General features: G+C 47.0%; 1 protein-coding gene and 1 long non-coding RNA gene across 5 annotated transcripts in view; one reads left to right on the forward strand and one right to left on the reverse strand.

Moving 5' to 3' along the window:
- Positions 1-3,055, reverse strand: part of LOC112540177 (uncharacterized) — an 82,024-nt gene extending 78,969 nt beyond the window's left edge. For all 3 annotated transcript variants that reach the window (XR_015794486.1, XR_015794483.1, XR_015794481.1), the window contains exon 1: positions 2,594-3,055. This is a non-coding gene — a long non-coding RNA (uncharacterized LOC112540177). The remainder of the gene's footprint in view (positions 1-2,593) is intronic.
- On the forward strand, positions 3,049-13,766 carry EMX2 (empty spiracles homeobox 2). 2 transcript variants are annotated; one of them, XM_088132538.1, is made up of 3 exons: positions 3,050-3,790; positions 6,534-6,718; positions 12,075-13,766. In XM_088132538.1, the coding sequence occupies exons 1-3, from the start codon at positions 3,394-3,396 to the stop codon at positions 12,240-12,242; spliced, it is 750 nt and encodes a 249-aa protein (XP_087988664.1). In that variant the 5' UTR covers positions 3,050-3,393; the 3' UTR covers positions 12,243-13,766. The 2 variants fall into 2 exon arrangements, with proteins under 2 accessions (XP_087988665.1, XP_087988664.1); XM_088132539.1 differs by lacking the exon at positions 6,534-6,718 and having other exon boundaries at positions 3,049-3,790.
- Positions 13,767-14,151: the final 385 nt, after the last annotated feature.

Consider the following 14,151-nt stretch of genomic DNA (forward strand, 5'->3'; position numbering starts at 1 on the left):
GAGACCATTCAAATCAACTCCCCGCAAAGCTAGACCGAGAAGGGGGCTAAAAAGTCAGCCGGCCTTTCCCCTCCCTTCGGAGTCGCTATTCAGTCTTAAGGGTTGGAAATATCCTCCAGCGTACAGGAAACTCCCCAAAGGCCTGAGACTCCCTATAACACACCAAACGGGCTCAAATCTCCAGGCTGAAGAGATTTAAACAGTGAGATTTCTTTCTTGGAGGAAGTTAAAATTGGGGATAGAGGCAAGTTGATGTGCCTTTACTTCTTCCACTCCCCAGGCTAATGATCCTTCACCATCACCGCCGTTTGGGAACTTTTAAAACACATGGCTTTAAAGTGGCCCTTGAAGCCTCCTCTTCCAAAACCGTGCTTCCCACCCCTGTTCCCATCACTCTGCTGTATCTGTTTGTCTATAGCGATATCTTGAGTAAAGAGGACTTAGATCTGTTGGCACGCCAATCTATCCGAACTAGTGAAGTCCCCTGATTTCAGGAGAATTCTCCTGGGTGTACCAGGGATAAAGCAATTTATTGTTACCATATTATGCATCCACACTTAGGCAGAAATAAAAGTGCACCGGCAGGAGTGAGTTGATTCGCAGTTCCACGTTTAGGAATTCCGTGATTCCTTAGACTCTTTATTAATGAATCCAAATTACTGAGATAAAGAGAATTCTTCTACATCAGATTAACAGAAAATTATTACTATATTCGCCTAGAGATACAAAATGTCCTTTCCAAGGCCACTCTTCCCTCGTTGCTATTCTTTTCTAAGGCTGTAGCCAAAATATTTAGTCGTGTGAAACGAAGGGGGTGGGCGGTGGTGGGGGGGAATGGACTGTTTTACAGTGCAGGTTAATCTCTTACAGGGAAATGAAAAGACGCTTGGAATCGGCCCGTTAGAAAAGTGAAAGCAAGTTCAGCTGCAAAGAAATAGGAACTTTCCCTTTTCTTTCTAATACTTCACTGAATTAAATATTCATCTGAAAAAATATAAAACACACACCAACACATCAGGATATGAGGAAGAATAAGAGGAGTGAACGCAAGCGATGTGCGCAGGCTAAAGAACACCAATACGCTTCTGCCTTCACGGATGTACACAGCCGAAAGCGTCTCTAATCTGCTCTCCCCTTTCACCTACATACAGCCAAGCCAAAAATATTTGGCTTTTATGTAATTATTATCTATGATATTGATGATTGTATTAATTTCAGCAGCATTCATTTATAAGCACATATATTTATATCCAATATATTTATATTTTATATGTCATTTTATATGCCGAATAGAAGGAAATATAAAAATAGTGCACGTGGACTATGGATAAAAATATATTTCGTGTTAGACACACACAAAATGCCCAGCGTGAGGGTAACTCCCAAGCGTTTAGACACGGAGTTCTAACTACTGTTCCCACGAGAGATTCCTGGTCATCGTAGCTTCCGGAACAACACTTTTCCTTGTCTTGTTTTATTGGGGGTTGGGAGTGGGGATTTTCACAGCTGTTATGAAAAAGGCAGATACGTTTCCAATTATATGAATGTGCCGATCAGTTTAAACAACCCTGTCAAATATCTGGAATTATTTACTTTTAGGTAAAGGATTGGGAAGAAGACAGGAAGAACAAGAGAAAATTAGGGCGTTCTGAAACAGGGTTTGTCATTCTTTCTTGTACCGCAGAAATATGCTTCTCCACGCACAATTCCTCGCCTTTCAGAAAATAAATCACATCGCCCAATAGATTTAAAATACGCAGATTTTTTTTAAAATCATTAATGGTAAACGTGAAAAATACCTGCTGGTACCTCACTTTAGGAGAGTGTAATTGGTAAAAATAGGAGGTTGATGAATAGATAATAGATCCTTAACTACCAATAAACACTAAGCAGCGGCCCGCAGTGTAAGGATGTGATCATAATTATTCGACCGCGGCAGCCAATGGGAGCAGGAGGACTCGGCCCTAAAAATCGTCCCCGAACGCCACGGCAATCTCGAAAACCCGGACGAAGCCGGATTCCCGGATGACGCGCCCGTCTCTTTACCACAAGCTCAGCTTTGTGTCCTCCTGCCCCCGACCTCGGTTCTAAGAGTCTCACCCAAGATGCCGCCTGCCAGAAGAGCCAGGGAAGGCGTGGAACGGCCTCTCCCCGACGCGCGCGCCCTCCCCGCTAACTTCTTTCCGGAGGAGAAAACGCCAGACTTGTGAGGACTCCCGAAACGAGTTCCGGAAAAGTCCCCGGAGGGGAGCCTTCGAAGAGGAAAGTGACGCTCCGGGGGCTGCAGGTCGGACGAGAGAGGCCTCCAAGGTTTAAAGGGAGCGCGAGAAGGAGCTAGAACGAGGGAGACCGCCGGGTCCCCCCACGACTCAGCCCGGAGGCCAGGAGCCTACATCTTCTCCAGAAAGGTTGGAGATGGGTTTTCCCGAAAACTCAGCTCCTCCTTCCCATTGAAGCGCGGCGTTAGAGGAGTTCGGCATGCCCGTTTGGCGTTTGTTTTGTTTTAAGCCAGAAGAGGGACTCCCTTCTCCCCCCTCCCGCCCCCAGCTCTTCCTCGTCCCTCCTCAAAGCTGTGAAACCGCCCTGTTCCTACCTGACTCCTGGCGGGCTTTGATTCCGCTCGCGGGACCGCCGCCCGCTGCTGCTGCGTCTGTCTCTTCCTGCCTCCTCTGGTGATTTTGCGCCTCTCCCTCCCTCCCTCCCTCCCTCCCTCGCCCCCTTCAGTCTCGCCTGGCAGGCGGAGGAGTCCATTCCAGGCGGGCCCGGATCCATCCCTCCAGGATCGCGTCGGCCAGAAGTTTGCCTCTCCCCTCTGACGCACTTTAAAGAGTCTTCCCCCTTCAACCTCAAGGCGAGTAATAGCGACCAATCATCAAGCCATTTACCAGGCTTCAGAGGAAGCTGTTTATGTGATCCGCGGCACTAATTAGGCTCATGAACTAACAAATCGTTTGCGCCACTTTGGGCAAGGGACCCGATCGCTCTCCTTCATGGATTGCCGCTGGACTTAAAAGGGGCCGCCTCGGGCGCTGCGCGAAGGAAGGAGTGAGCAAGCGAGCGGGAGGGCGGACGGGCGGGGGGTGGGCGAAGAAAGGGGGGAGACGAAGAAGAAAAAAAAACAGAAGGCAGAACTTCGCCCAGCAACTTTTTCCCCCTTGGTGGATGAAGGGAGCGAGCGAGCGGAGAGGAGCGGCTGCAGAGAGCGTCTCCCTTTTGGGCGCTCGCCTCTTAATGCGGCCAGCCAGCTTCCCTCCTGTTGCCGTCTCTGGCGGCCGTCCGGCGGCCAGACTCTGGATCTAGGCGGGCCGAGCCCTCCGATCTTCCGGCCAGGACCCCGAGCAGGAGAAGCGGCGGCAAGCGGGAGGCCAGCCGGAGCGTCCGCTCGTCGCCAGGATGTTCCAGCCCACCCCGAAACGCTGCTTCACCATCGAATCTCTGGTGGCCAAAGACAGCCCTGCCTTGCCCGCCTCCCGCGCCGAGGACCCCATCCGGCCGGCGGCGCTCAGCTATGCCAACTCCAGCCCCATGAATCCTTTCCTCAACGGCTTCCACTCTGGCGGCCGGGGAGTCTACTCCAACCCGGACTTGGTCTTCGCCGAGGCTGTCTCCCATCCGCCGAATCCCGCCGCCGTCCCGGTCCATCCCGTGCCCCCGCCCCACGCCTTGGCTGCCCACCCGCTGCCTTCCTCGCCCTCGCCGCACCCGCTCTTCGCCTCGCAGCAAAGGGACCCGTCCACCTTCTACCCCTGGCTCATACACAGATACCGGTATCTGGGCCACCGGTTCCAAGGTAAGCTCCAAGGAAAGGCCGGCGCTCGCGTCTCCGGCTCCTTCTGCACAGGATGTCACGATTGCTATTATTACGGAGGTGGGCCACGTCCACCACGCCAGAGTTCAGGTGTGTGCGAGGAGGAGGTCGCGGCTCTTTGTCCCGGCCACCCCAAAAGCCACTTGCGTCAACGGGAAATAATTGTTTGGACTAGCCCAGAAGCGGCCTCAGGGAACTCCCGCTTTCTCGCTTGCTCAGTCTCTGTTGGTGGATCAGCGGGGCTTTTGCCCGCCTGGACAAGCAGTCCTGTGGGGGGCGGAAACGAGGATGGAGCAGGCAGGGCTCTTCGGGACCCTGGATTCCCGTAGTCGATTTGGCTCAAAGGAGCCCCCTCCCCACTCGGAGAAGACAGGGAATCTTTGTGGAAATTCCTGGCTTTCGGCTTAGGGTTTTTTTCTTTTTTGCTGCTCGTCTGAAGCTTCCCGGAAATAAACTGAGCTAACCATTTAGCTCGGCGGGCGGGGGGGGGGGGCACTTTTCCAGTAAATTAACTTATCGCTGGAAAATCCTCTGAAAAGACACTAGAGTTTATTAAAACGGGAGGAGAACAAAGGGGCGGGGCAGAAGCTAATTTTTGTTAGTGTTAGAGCGACATTTAAAACCTCACAACTGAATTTATTTTTAAATAGACAAACCAAAGGTGACATGCATTTGGAATTAATGCTGCTTCATTAACTCAAATATATAAGCTACTTCTTCGAGAAACTCCCCTAACGGCTTCAAGGGAGGACTTTGCATTGTGTGTGTATCTATATCTAACTAAAATACACACACACACACTCCTTAGCCCCATTTCTTGTGAGTCCATCGGGCTGCAGTAACCAATTTCCGAAGTGCGGCTTCTAAGGGAAGTTCCTGGGAATAAATTCCTTTGAAGCCCAGGGTCTCCACGGGTCTTAACTTCTCAGGAAAACAACAACAACTTAGGTCGCCCTGCAGTCGCATCTCCGTGTTTTGGTTTGGCTTCTTTCCGCCTCCGCTGTCATTTTCCAATGAAAATGGATCCAGGGGGATCTCCAGAACAACACAAAGTAAAGCCGCGAAGACCTGGGAAAGATTCCGGACCAGCAGCTTTTCCCTTCCCTTCGGTTCACATGTAATTACCACTAAGCAGAAAAGAGGGTGAAAGAACCCGTGGCAGGTGAGACGGCCACAGAGAGAAGACAGCTGGGTGAGAGAGAAATTGGGAGGCCAAGTGATTAAGACTTTCGAAGGCTGATATGGGGGGTGGAGGGGGGAGAGAACAGCAATCAGTCTGAGGGATCTCCACCCGCCGCCTATGCCCGTAAGGCATCGTCCTGCTATATGTGTGCTTCTGTGCGTGTGCGTGTAGTTGCAGTCCTAATGCACGTCAATGTCTTGGGTTCGCATTTCAGTTATTTTATATAGCTTTCCTTCTCTCTCTCCCCCCTCCAAAATAAATAAAGGCTCTCCGCCAAATCCACTATGGGATACATATTTGGGGTGTGGAGAAGAAAGGTCAAATCCGCACAGGCGCTTCTCCCCAGAAGGGAGATAAAGCAGCGAGCGGGTGATGATTGTGCGACTAAGCTCTGGGTGGAAAATTAAGGGTTTCGCTCACTCCGTAATCCCCGCTCCGTTGTGCTCCGCTTGTTGAAGAGCGCCGGCGGAAAGGAAGGGCTTGGCTGTGGTTGTGGCGCTCGTCTGACTGGGGTATCGGCCTCTTCGGGAAAGGAGCGAAATACCAAGGCGGGGAAGCCGATCGAACAAAATAGACAGGCGATTGGGGTCGCATTTTCAAACCTTTACTAAAAATGTTTTGCAATGGACGAATGCAGCGCTGTGTGTGTGTGTGTGGGTCTGTGAGCGTGCTCGTGTGTGTGCCGGAGAGAGAAAAACACCCCCGCCTTTTTGTTTTAGGATAGGAGAAAGGCCCAATGAATTCAGTGCGACTTATTTCTAAGGCATGCTCCGCACTGCGCCGTTTGTTCGCATCCTGTGTAAGAGGAGGAAGCGGAGGAAGACTCTGAATTTTGTAAAACCAACTTTGGCAAGAGCAGTTCCTCCGGCCCCATTTTTTCAAAACGGACAGTGGCAAGGACAGTACAGTAACTCTGACTTCTTACCTTGCTAGGGAACTGACAAAGAGGGTTTTCAAAATAAAACAGAAGCGGCCAGCAAGGAGGGGAGGAGGAAGAAGAAGGAAGAGAGCTCGGGTTCGCAAACACCGAGAGAATAAAGTGGGAGTTTGAAGTGGATCCGGGTGGGGGATCTATTTACAAAACTGGGTCACCTGAAAGATTCTTTTTGCACCTTTCCTGGATTACCTCCCTGCATGTGGAGGAGATTGACTAATATGGGAAATAATTCGTCGGTTTGTTACTGTTGACTCCCCTTAATTTGAAGTTAGGTGCTTTCGAAGCACACTTACAACGCATCTTTCCTTCTGCAAAAGAATAGCAAACTGGCCAATTAATATACCCTTACCTTCTTCTCTCTCCCCGCCCCCCGCCCCAATTTCCTTTCTGGAGATAAGTACTAGAAAAGGGAGGGCAGATAATTCCAGTCCTCCTTCGAGGAAGAACTGAAGCTGTAGCGAAGTAACAAGCCGTGTGTCAGAAAAGGGCCAGATAAAGACGGGATGGGGTTTTATTCGCCGAGAGGTACAAAAATGGTATTTAGCTGGGCTTGGTTGGTTCCTGCTTTTTGTTGATTCCTTTACTTTTTTCTTGTGACTATCCAGGTAATGAAACCAGTCCGGAGAGTTTCCTCTTGCACAACGCACTGGCCCGGAAACCGAAACGGATCCGCACTGCTTTTTCCCCATCCCAGTTACTGAGGCTGGAGCACGCTTTTGAAAAAAACCACTACGTCGTCGGGGCAGAGAGAAAGCAACTGGCTCACAGCCTCAGTCTTACGGAAACTCAGGTAAGGAGGAGGAGGAGGAAAAAAAACAAAACATTTGCTTCCTGTGTAAAATGCGTGAAATGTAAGGGCGGTGTTGGTGGGGGAAGCCGAAGATGTTTCCTTCTGTTAACATTCTTGAAAGAAAGAAAGAAATGTCCTCTCGTGCTTATTTTCTCAAATGTGTCTGCCTTTAAAAAGAGAGACCTATGCAATGCCTAAAGCCAGTGGTTGCTGTAGATCTTGCTACGTGCGTGCTCCTTGAGGTCCAGGTAAAATAAGATCTTTCGCCTGAGTGACAGTAAAAGGAATTTATCATCTTCCGACTGCAATCCTATACGCCTTGCTTGGAAGGCAGGTCCATTCAATTCAGTGGGACTGACTTCTAAGTAGACCTGCCTAGGATTACACCGCTGATCAAGGCAGATCGGCTTAACAGGTTTTGGCTCATGCAGTGAGGATTATCCGGGGCCAAATTTCAAGGCAGAGGAATAAAACATGAGTTCGATGTTAGGGCTTCTTCATCTCTGAGGAGTTTTTAAGTATTACAGGGACCTTTACGAGGCTGAAAACTGTTCGGTGGACCTCTAGATTTATGTGTCAGTTTTGAAACTTGGACTACAAAGGATGTCGTCTTTTGGGTGGTTATTGTGTTCTTATTTAGGGCGTAGACTTGTTTTGGGATTTTTTTTTGTTTTTAAATAAAATCTATATGTTTAAAAATGTATTTCAAACTCTAGAACACTTGTCCACAAGGAGGGAAAAAAACTATATTTTTCCGTTCCCGGTTTGTTTTTGAAATTGGAAGTAAGCATTTCTAGTTTTTTTCTTACATATGTTTTGTTTTACTGCCCAATTAGATTTAAATAACTGGATTTTAGTCCTGGGCAGATCATGAGCATAGATAATTAGAAGCCCTGAATCCGATTGCGATGGAACAATTTCCGAGCAAAAGTATAGGAGATCGAGCTGTTGGATCTAGTGGTCTGGACTTTAAATCCCACGGATTTCCACGCGGTTTTAAAAGAAGTCTGTCCACACTGCAGTGAAACCGGAACTTTCTTAAAACCTCCTCCACGGTTTTGTGGGTCGATTGCTTAGCGTTTTTCCTGATGACTGGAATTCCGGGCCCTTTGCAAGTTCCACCGTTGAGAAGCGTGGATGTTCTCCAGCCCAGCGGAATGATTAATGACCTTTTAGGGGGTGCGTGGGGAGGGGGATAGACACATCAAAAAGATGGTGCGCCGGGCAATGCAATGGGGAGAATGGCGTTGTTTGACAATTGCCCAGATGAGGCCGTAGGAGATTCTTGGAAAAGTGTGCTTAGGATAATTATCTATTGTATTAACCTTAGGCGGGGGTGGGGTGACGAAGAAGAGGGGAAAGCAGATCAAATTCATCGCTCAAGCTTCCTGTTAGCATGCCCAGCTGCCTTCTGGGTGCCTACACCTTTGAAACTAGAGGGTTGGTTTAAGGTGGTGGTTTTGAGAAGATTTCCCAGCCTGAGCTCCCGATTGTCATTCAGCTTGATTATGGTGCCATCCCTTAAGTTCGGGAGCCTTTCTCTCCCCACTAAGCCATTTCGAAAGAAGCACGCTTCCTCTACGACGTTGTTCTTGTGTTTAAAGGAACGGAGAGAAACGGGAGGGGAAGAAGAAGGGAAAAAATAGACCCAGCTTAGTTCAAAGTTCCCAGTAAACAGTAACGTTCTTGGGTCGGATTAAGTTGTAACACTTTTTTCCTCCTCCCTCCCCCCCCCCTGCCTTTCTTGGGGCGGAGCGGAGCGGAGGAGAGCATGGAAGAGGTTGGATCTTTTGTTTTAAACATGCCTCTCTTAACAAAACCCCAGTCAATGGATCGACACTTTGATGAGGTTCGCCGAACAAGGGGCTGCTGACAAGCTGATTTCCACGGGCAAAGCGGCCTTTAAGGTGGTCTTTGTCCCGCTTGATTCCGAAGCTGGTCGGGGTCTATTGTGGTGGTGTCAGGCCCCCAGCCCCCGACAAAATGAGCTCCCCTTTGGAGATCGGCGTGGAGAAATGAACCGTCGTCCCCTTCAATTAGCACGCTGAAAAGCAAATTAAACTCACCCCTTGTTCCCCGCTCACTATTTAAAGAAGGGGCTTCGGTAGAGAATATGAAAATGCAGCCGAGATGTGTGGAAAGAAGGCGTCTGGCAGCGAAGGGCTTCAGAAAGGGCAGCGAAGCGGGTTAAAGTGGCTGATTAAAATGGTCCCGTTTTCGGATTTTTCCCTCCCCCCGCCTTCCGTGCAAAGTCTTTATCAGACATTTCCAGGCTGAATCAGAACAGAAAGTGCTCCTTTTCCTTTTCCTTCTTTTAAAACCGCGTTTACCTTTGGCCGCAACAGGGAGTCAATTCCACTCGCTCTGGAGGTAATTTCGGGATCAATATAATCTGTTATTAAATGACTGTCAGCATCAGCACGTTGTGTTTGATTCGGATTTCGGCGACCCAACGCAAATTCACGAGGACTTCTTCCTCCCGTCTTTCCTAAGGTGTCTAACCTGAAGGACTTCCCCGTTTTTAACCTCGAATCGCAGTCACCCGAGCTTTTAGGGGGAATGTGTTCCCTTCCCTCCTTTGATAAGATGGAGGCGCTTGATACAAAAGGAGCTTCTATTTGAAGTTGGCAGAATTCGAACCTCCTCCTTAATTAACTGAGCTCGTTCACTACTCTCTGTCTCTCTCTTCTCTCTCTCTCCCTCTCTTTCCCCCTTTGATAATTTTTAATTACGGTAGAATAATCCCTTCCTCCACCTTTAAAGGGATTTTTCCCCCTCCTAAATTAACCTGGAATCTAGCTGAGTTTGGGCTAAATGTTGGTAGGCCTGTCTGTTAATCGGTTTCTAAGGTCCGACGGTAAGAACTGCTTTTCAGTGGAGAGATCAAACGGAGGATGGCAGAAAGTGGGTGGAGGGGAAATTAAAAGAAGAAGTCTGGCTTAGTTATTGTTGTCTTTAAATATCAACAATAAGGCCATGGTGATTAACAGTAAAAACCTGAACTCAGGAATTCCTAAGAACTGTCTTCATCCCTAAAGATTTTCTTATGTAAAGTGTACTGTAATATGAAAAATGCACACCACAGAGGGGAGACATGGAGACTCAGGAAATGGGTACAGGTGTGATAACACACACATAAACACATCTGAAGGGAGGCTGAATAAGTGAATATTCCCTTCTCTGCATGAACAGAACACCTTCATTCTATTCCAGATTTATGTATATTACACCACAATATGTAGATGTGACTGCCACCACCGTGCAGTAAACAACATGCAGGCACCCCCTCTTCCTCCCAGTCATTTAAACACACACACACACACACACACACACACACACGTCAGGTGTATATAGCATACATAGCATACATATGATATGTATGTATCGTGGATCGATTCAGATGGGCAAACATGGAGGAATGCATACAGGCACATGTGGAGGTGAATGTACATAGATCCAAATGTCTGGGTAACAGCCACATATCCCAATTCTGGTTTACTTTTCTCAGGGAAGGAAACTCGTTGAATCAGCAAGGCTCGATTTTAAGCAAAATGGGTTAGGATGGCAAGGCACTGCTACCACACGAAACAAATATCAGTAAACATGTTTAAAATCACTTGGGTGTGTCCAGGTAAATAGGCTTAAGACTTCTGCCAGTAGTCCACTGAGATATGAGGAGGTGGAGCCCACAAGGTACTTCCCCCCCCCCCCCCCCCAGACCAGTAAGATCTCGACAGAGCTATTCTGGAGAAAATAGGAAGTCGCTGTACAGCATAGAGACTCTGTTCACACAAGGCTCAGGCAAACCGAATCACAATAGATTTTAATTTGTTATGTGAACCAGCTTTCAGGTTAAGCCATAAGATGATTTGGCTTAGCAGGTTATGCTAATAGAATTATCATGCTTTGTTAACTAGAGTTTAACACGTTCTGTGACCGAAGTGCGTCCTAATTCAGAATAAACATTTGTAGCTCGAATGGAGTCAGGTGCCCCAGTTACCCATTTGCATTCAAAATCTGATCTTCTAATGTGATCCAAGCGGACTTGTAAAGAGTGTTGAACGCTTGGCATCATGATCCTAAATGATTTTCCTGGGCCAGGAGCCCTATTGATTTCCTGATGGAATCTAATGTTAAAAACGAGTTCCAGTCAAGGGTGAAAAGCTGCAGTCCTAAATTGACATCAATGGGGGCATATTTCCAAGGACTGTGCCTAAAGTGGGGGATTAATCTTAAAGCCCAATTACTGTGGCTTAACTGAGTTCCAGGGAGGCAGGAGGTCAGTGTTCCTGTGAAGTCAATGAGATTGCCTTTGATCCTGGCATTGTCTTCCGAAGCCACGGGAAGTCCCATTAATTTCTATGGCATTTATTCCCCAGTAAGCGTGCATAGGATCTTAAAGCACCAACTTGCATGAAATGCCATATTTTAAGTCTCCAAGACCCTGTGAGGCCCTGGCCAGAGCAAATAAGGGAGAAAGAACACAGTCATTCACGGCACTTACTTTAGAGGAAGCCCCATTAGAGGCAATAAATTTCCTATAAATACACTTGGATGGTTGGGTACGGTTCTTGCAGGGATAAAGACTGGAGTTCTCAGGGTTTAATTTTAAAAACCTTTACCAAACCATCAATTCCAGCCTGCTCTTCTGCACAGCTGCTCACAAATAACCCATCTTTGAATTAACTTCTGAATAATCCTACCGAGGCTTGAAACCAGAATTCCGTGTAACAGTCGTAAGTTTAGGTTTGCAACTCCAGTGGATATTTATTAGGCTGGAAATACCCTAATGTATGTATAGTGTGTATGTGTGTGCTGGGGCCCACCTGCGATCCTGGCTCTTGATATCAAAGGTAGGCAGAAGGTGGCTCTTGGGATTTCTGCTAGTTCTCTGGGCTGTTGCTAAATGTGTAATTGTAGCAAGAACGAAAGAGCCAGCACACACTCACTCATACATCTATTTTGCTGGAAAGGGAAAGTGTGAGGTGACACCAGTGCCCTTTGGCATGGAAGGACTGGACGGAAGTCGATTCTGGAATTGAAACCAAACCCAGCGTCTGTAAGATGTTGAGGGTAAAGAAGGGTGCGACGATTAGGAACATTTTCGGAGTGAGTAGTTTCTTTTTGGAGTTACGCATTGCTTCCTGGCCTGCTTCGCACCTTAAGCTCCGGTGGTATATATTCGAATCCGAGGAAGCACCGCGATGCAGAGTTGCAGCATTGCAAGGGCAGAAAAGGATCCTTTTCCTTGTTTCTTTTTGCTAATTATGATGAATTAGACTAACTAGCTGGGAGTACCTGCCCGAGCTTAATAGCCGCCTCTGTTTTCTCCACCTCTCTCCTTATGCTCCCCCAGGTAAAAGTTTGGTTTCAGAATCGACGGACAAAGTTCAAGCGGCAGAAGTTGGAAGAAGAAGGGTCGGACTCCCAACAGAAGAAAAAAGGAACTCATCATATTAACCGGTGGAGGATCGCCACCAAGCAAGCCAGCCCAGAGGAGATCGATGTCACGTCCGACGATTAAACCACCCCTTTTAAAAAGTAGAAAAAGAAGCAGCAAAAAGAAGCGAAACTCGATGTTGGCGCTTAACAGACTTTTCCAGGAACACCGCACGTGTTCAAGGCTCGGGACAAGCCCAGGAAAGTGAGTGTCGTGGCCGGGCCAGGGACAGATTCCGGCTTGATCGCACGGCCCTTCTGGCTTAGACAGAGGCAGCGGCCAGGGGCGAGAGCCAGTCCGAGCGTTGACCGCGCTGGTCCTGCACCGGTACAAAAAAGAGAGCGAGGGAGGGAGGGAGAGAGCGCGAGAGATCGGAGGGTGGGGAAGGGAGAGACTGTCAATCAAAGCCAAATCACCGAGACGAAATGATTGACCAATATTCAGTTTCTTGCCATTCGGAATGAAATCACTTCAAATTTCAAAGGGAAATGCATACACTCACACAGCCGCATAGGACACCTTGCACTTCACGAGGGATTCGTTCTTATTAACAATAATTCTGATTTTCTCCCAGTCTATGGGGGAGAAAATTCCACCTAGCCAAAATCGACACACCTGTTCCAGAAACTTGAACTGCATGCTTTTTTCTTTTCTTTTCTTTTTTCTTTTTGGTTGGTTGGTTAAAAGACCTTGTGGGAAGGGGATGAAGGAGGGCATAGGGCTTTAAAAAAAAGGTTGCTAAAGAAGGGCGGATATGAAGTGTACTTTTTTTCTCCTCCTGAGACAGGTTCAGTGTGCTTTTTAAGTTTATTTTATGAGAAGCTGTGCAGTCTGTAAATCTTTTTATGATAACTTCTGGCGTCAACGTGGTTGTGAAAACTAAATGAAGTAGCGGTAACAAATTCTATTTTTTAAAAAATAAGTTTTGCTTTTCCCCAAATGGATACCCTCTGAAGAAAAGGATAAAGGTTGTAAAGGGTGGAGGGGAAGGGAGCCCTTATAATTTTGCTGCAAGACAGAAAGAAATTTAAAGAAAATAGTCCTCATTCTAAAACTTCAGTTATTTTTTTCTTCCTTCCCTCTTTAGGCTGTGGTAAAACAGGATTATGGATGGATCTGAAGATATTTCAGCCTTTCTAATTCTGGGCCTTCTGAATGTGTAAGGCTGCAATTTCCATAATACCCAGCATCTGGGGGTGATGGGAATAGTAGTCCAACATAGCTGGAGGGCACCAATGTAGACAAGGCATTTCAACCCTGTTCCACAGGGACAGATTTCAAGCACTGAAATAAATAAGGTCAATTGTTCCAAGATTATACAGATACTAAAACAAGCCTCTCCAACCCTGTGCCTTTTAGAAGTGTTGGTTTTCAACTTGCAGAATTCCCAACTAACATGGCCTTTGGAATTCTGGGAACTGAACTGACACTTTTGAAGCGCACCAGGCTGGGAAAGGCCTGACTAAAATGACAAATGTTTCCTTATTGTCTTCTTTACCAGAATGTAAATATTTTTGTGTTGTGTGTTTAATTTGTTAGAATTCTAACACACTATATACTTCCAAGAAGTATCTCAATGTCAATATTTTGTCAATAAAGATTTATCAATATGGCTTAACAATTTTAAGCATTTTTTTTTAAAGTTTAACCTTCTCCCTTCCATGCCTTCATCCCTTTCTGGTGCTAATAGTCTTTGCATTTCATGACCAATGTTTATTGGTATCCGTCATCCCGAAAGTGACTTTGTAACAACAGGACAAAAATATTTATGATATCAAATCACACTGACAATAAGATGAATTTTTTTTTCAAAGAAAGGGAGGGCTTTTCATTTAGACTTTTTGTACTGATACAAATACCCTTTTCAGGTATCCATTTTGAAAGATGCAGTGTTCATTTGAAAGAGAGGTGTCTACGTATAGCATTCATGTCCACATAGAAGAAAGTCAGGATTACTGAGTGTACAAACTTGAACTCCTGGAAGTGTAGCTTT

The sequence above is a fragment of the Python bivittatus genome, unplaced genomic scaffold (genome assembly GCF_059951505.1).
Source record: "Python bivittatus isolate LINGU-HERP-01145 unplaced genomic scaffold, Pbiv_v1 ctg000980_np1212, whole genome shotgun sequence".
Classification (NCBI taxonomy): Eukaryota; Metazoa; Chordata; class Lepidosauria; order Squamata; family Pythonidae; genus Python; species Python bivittatus.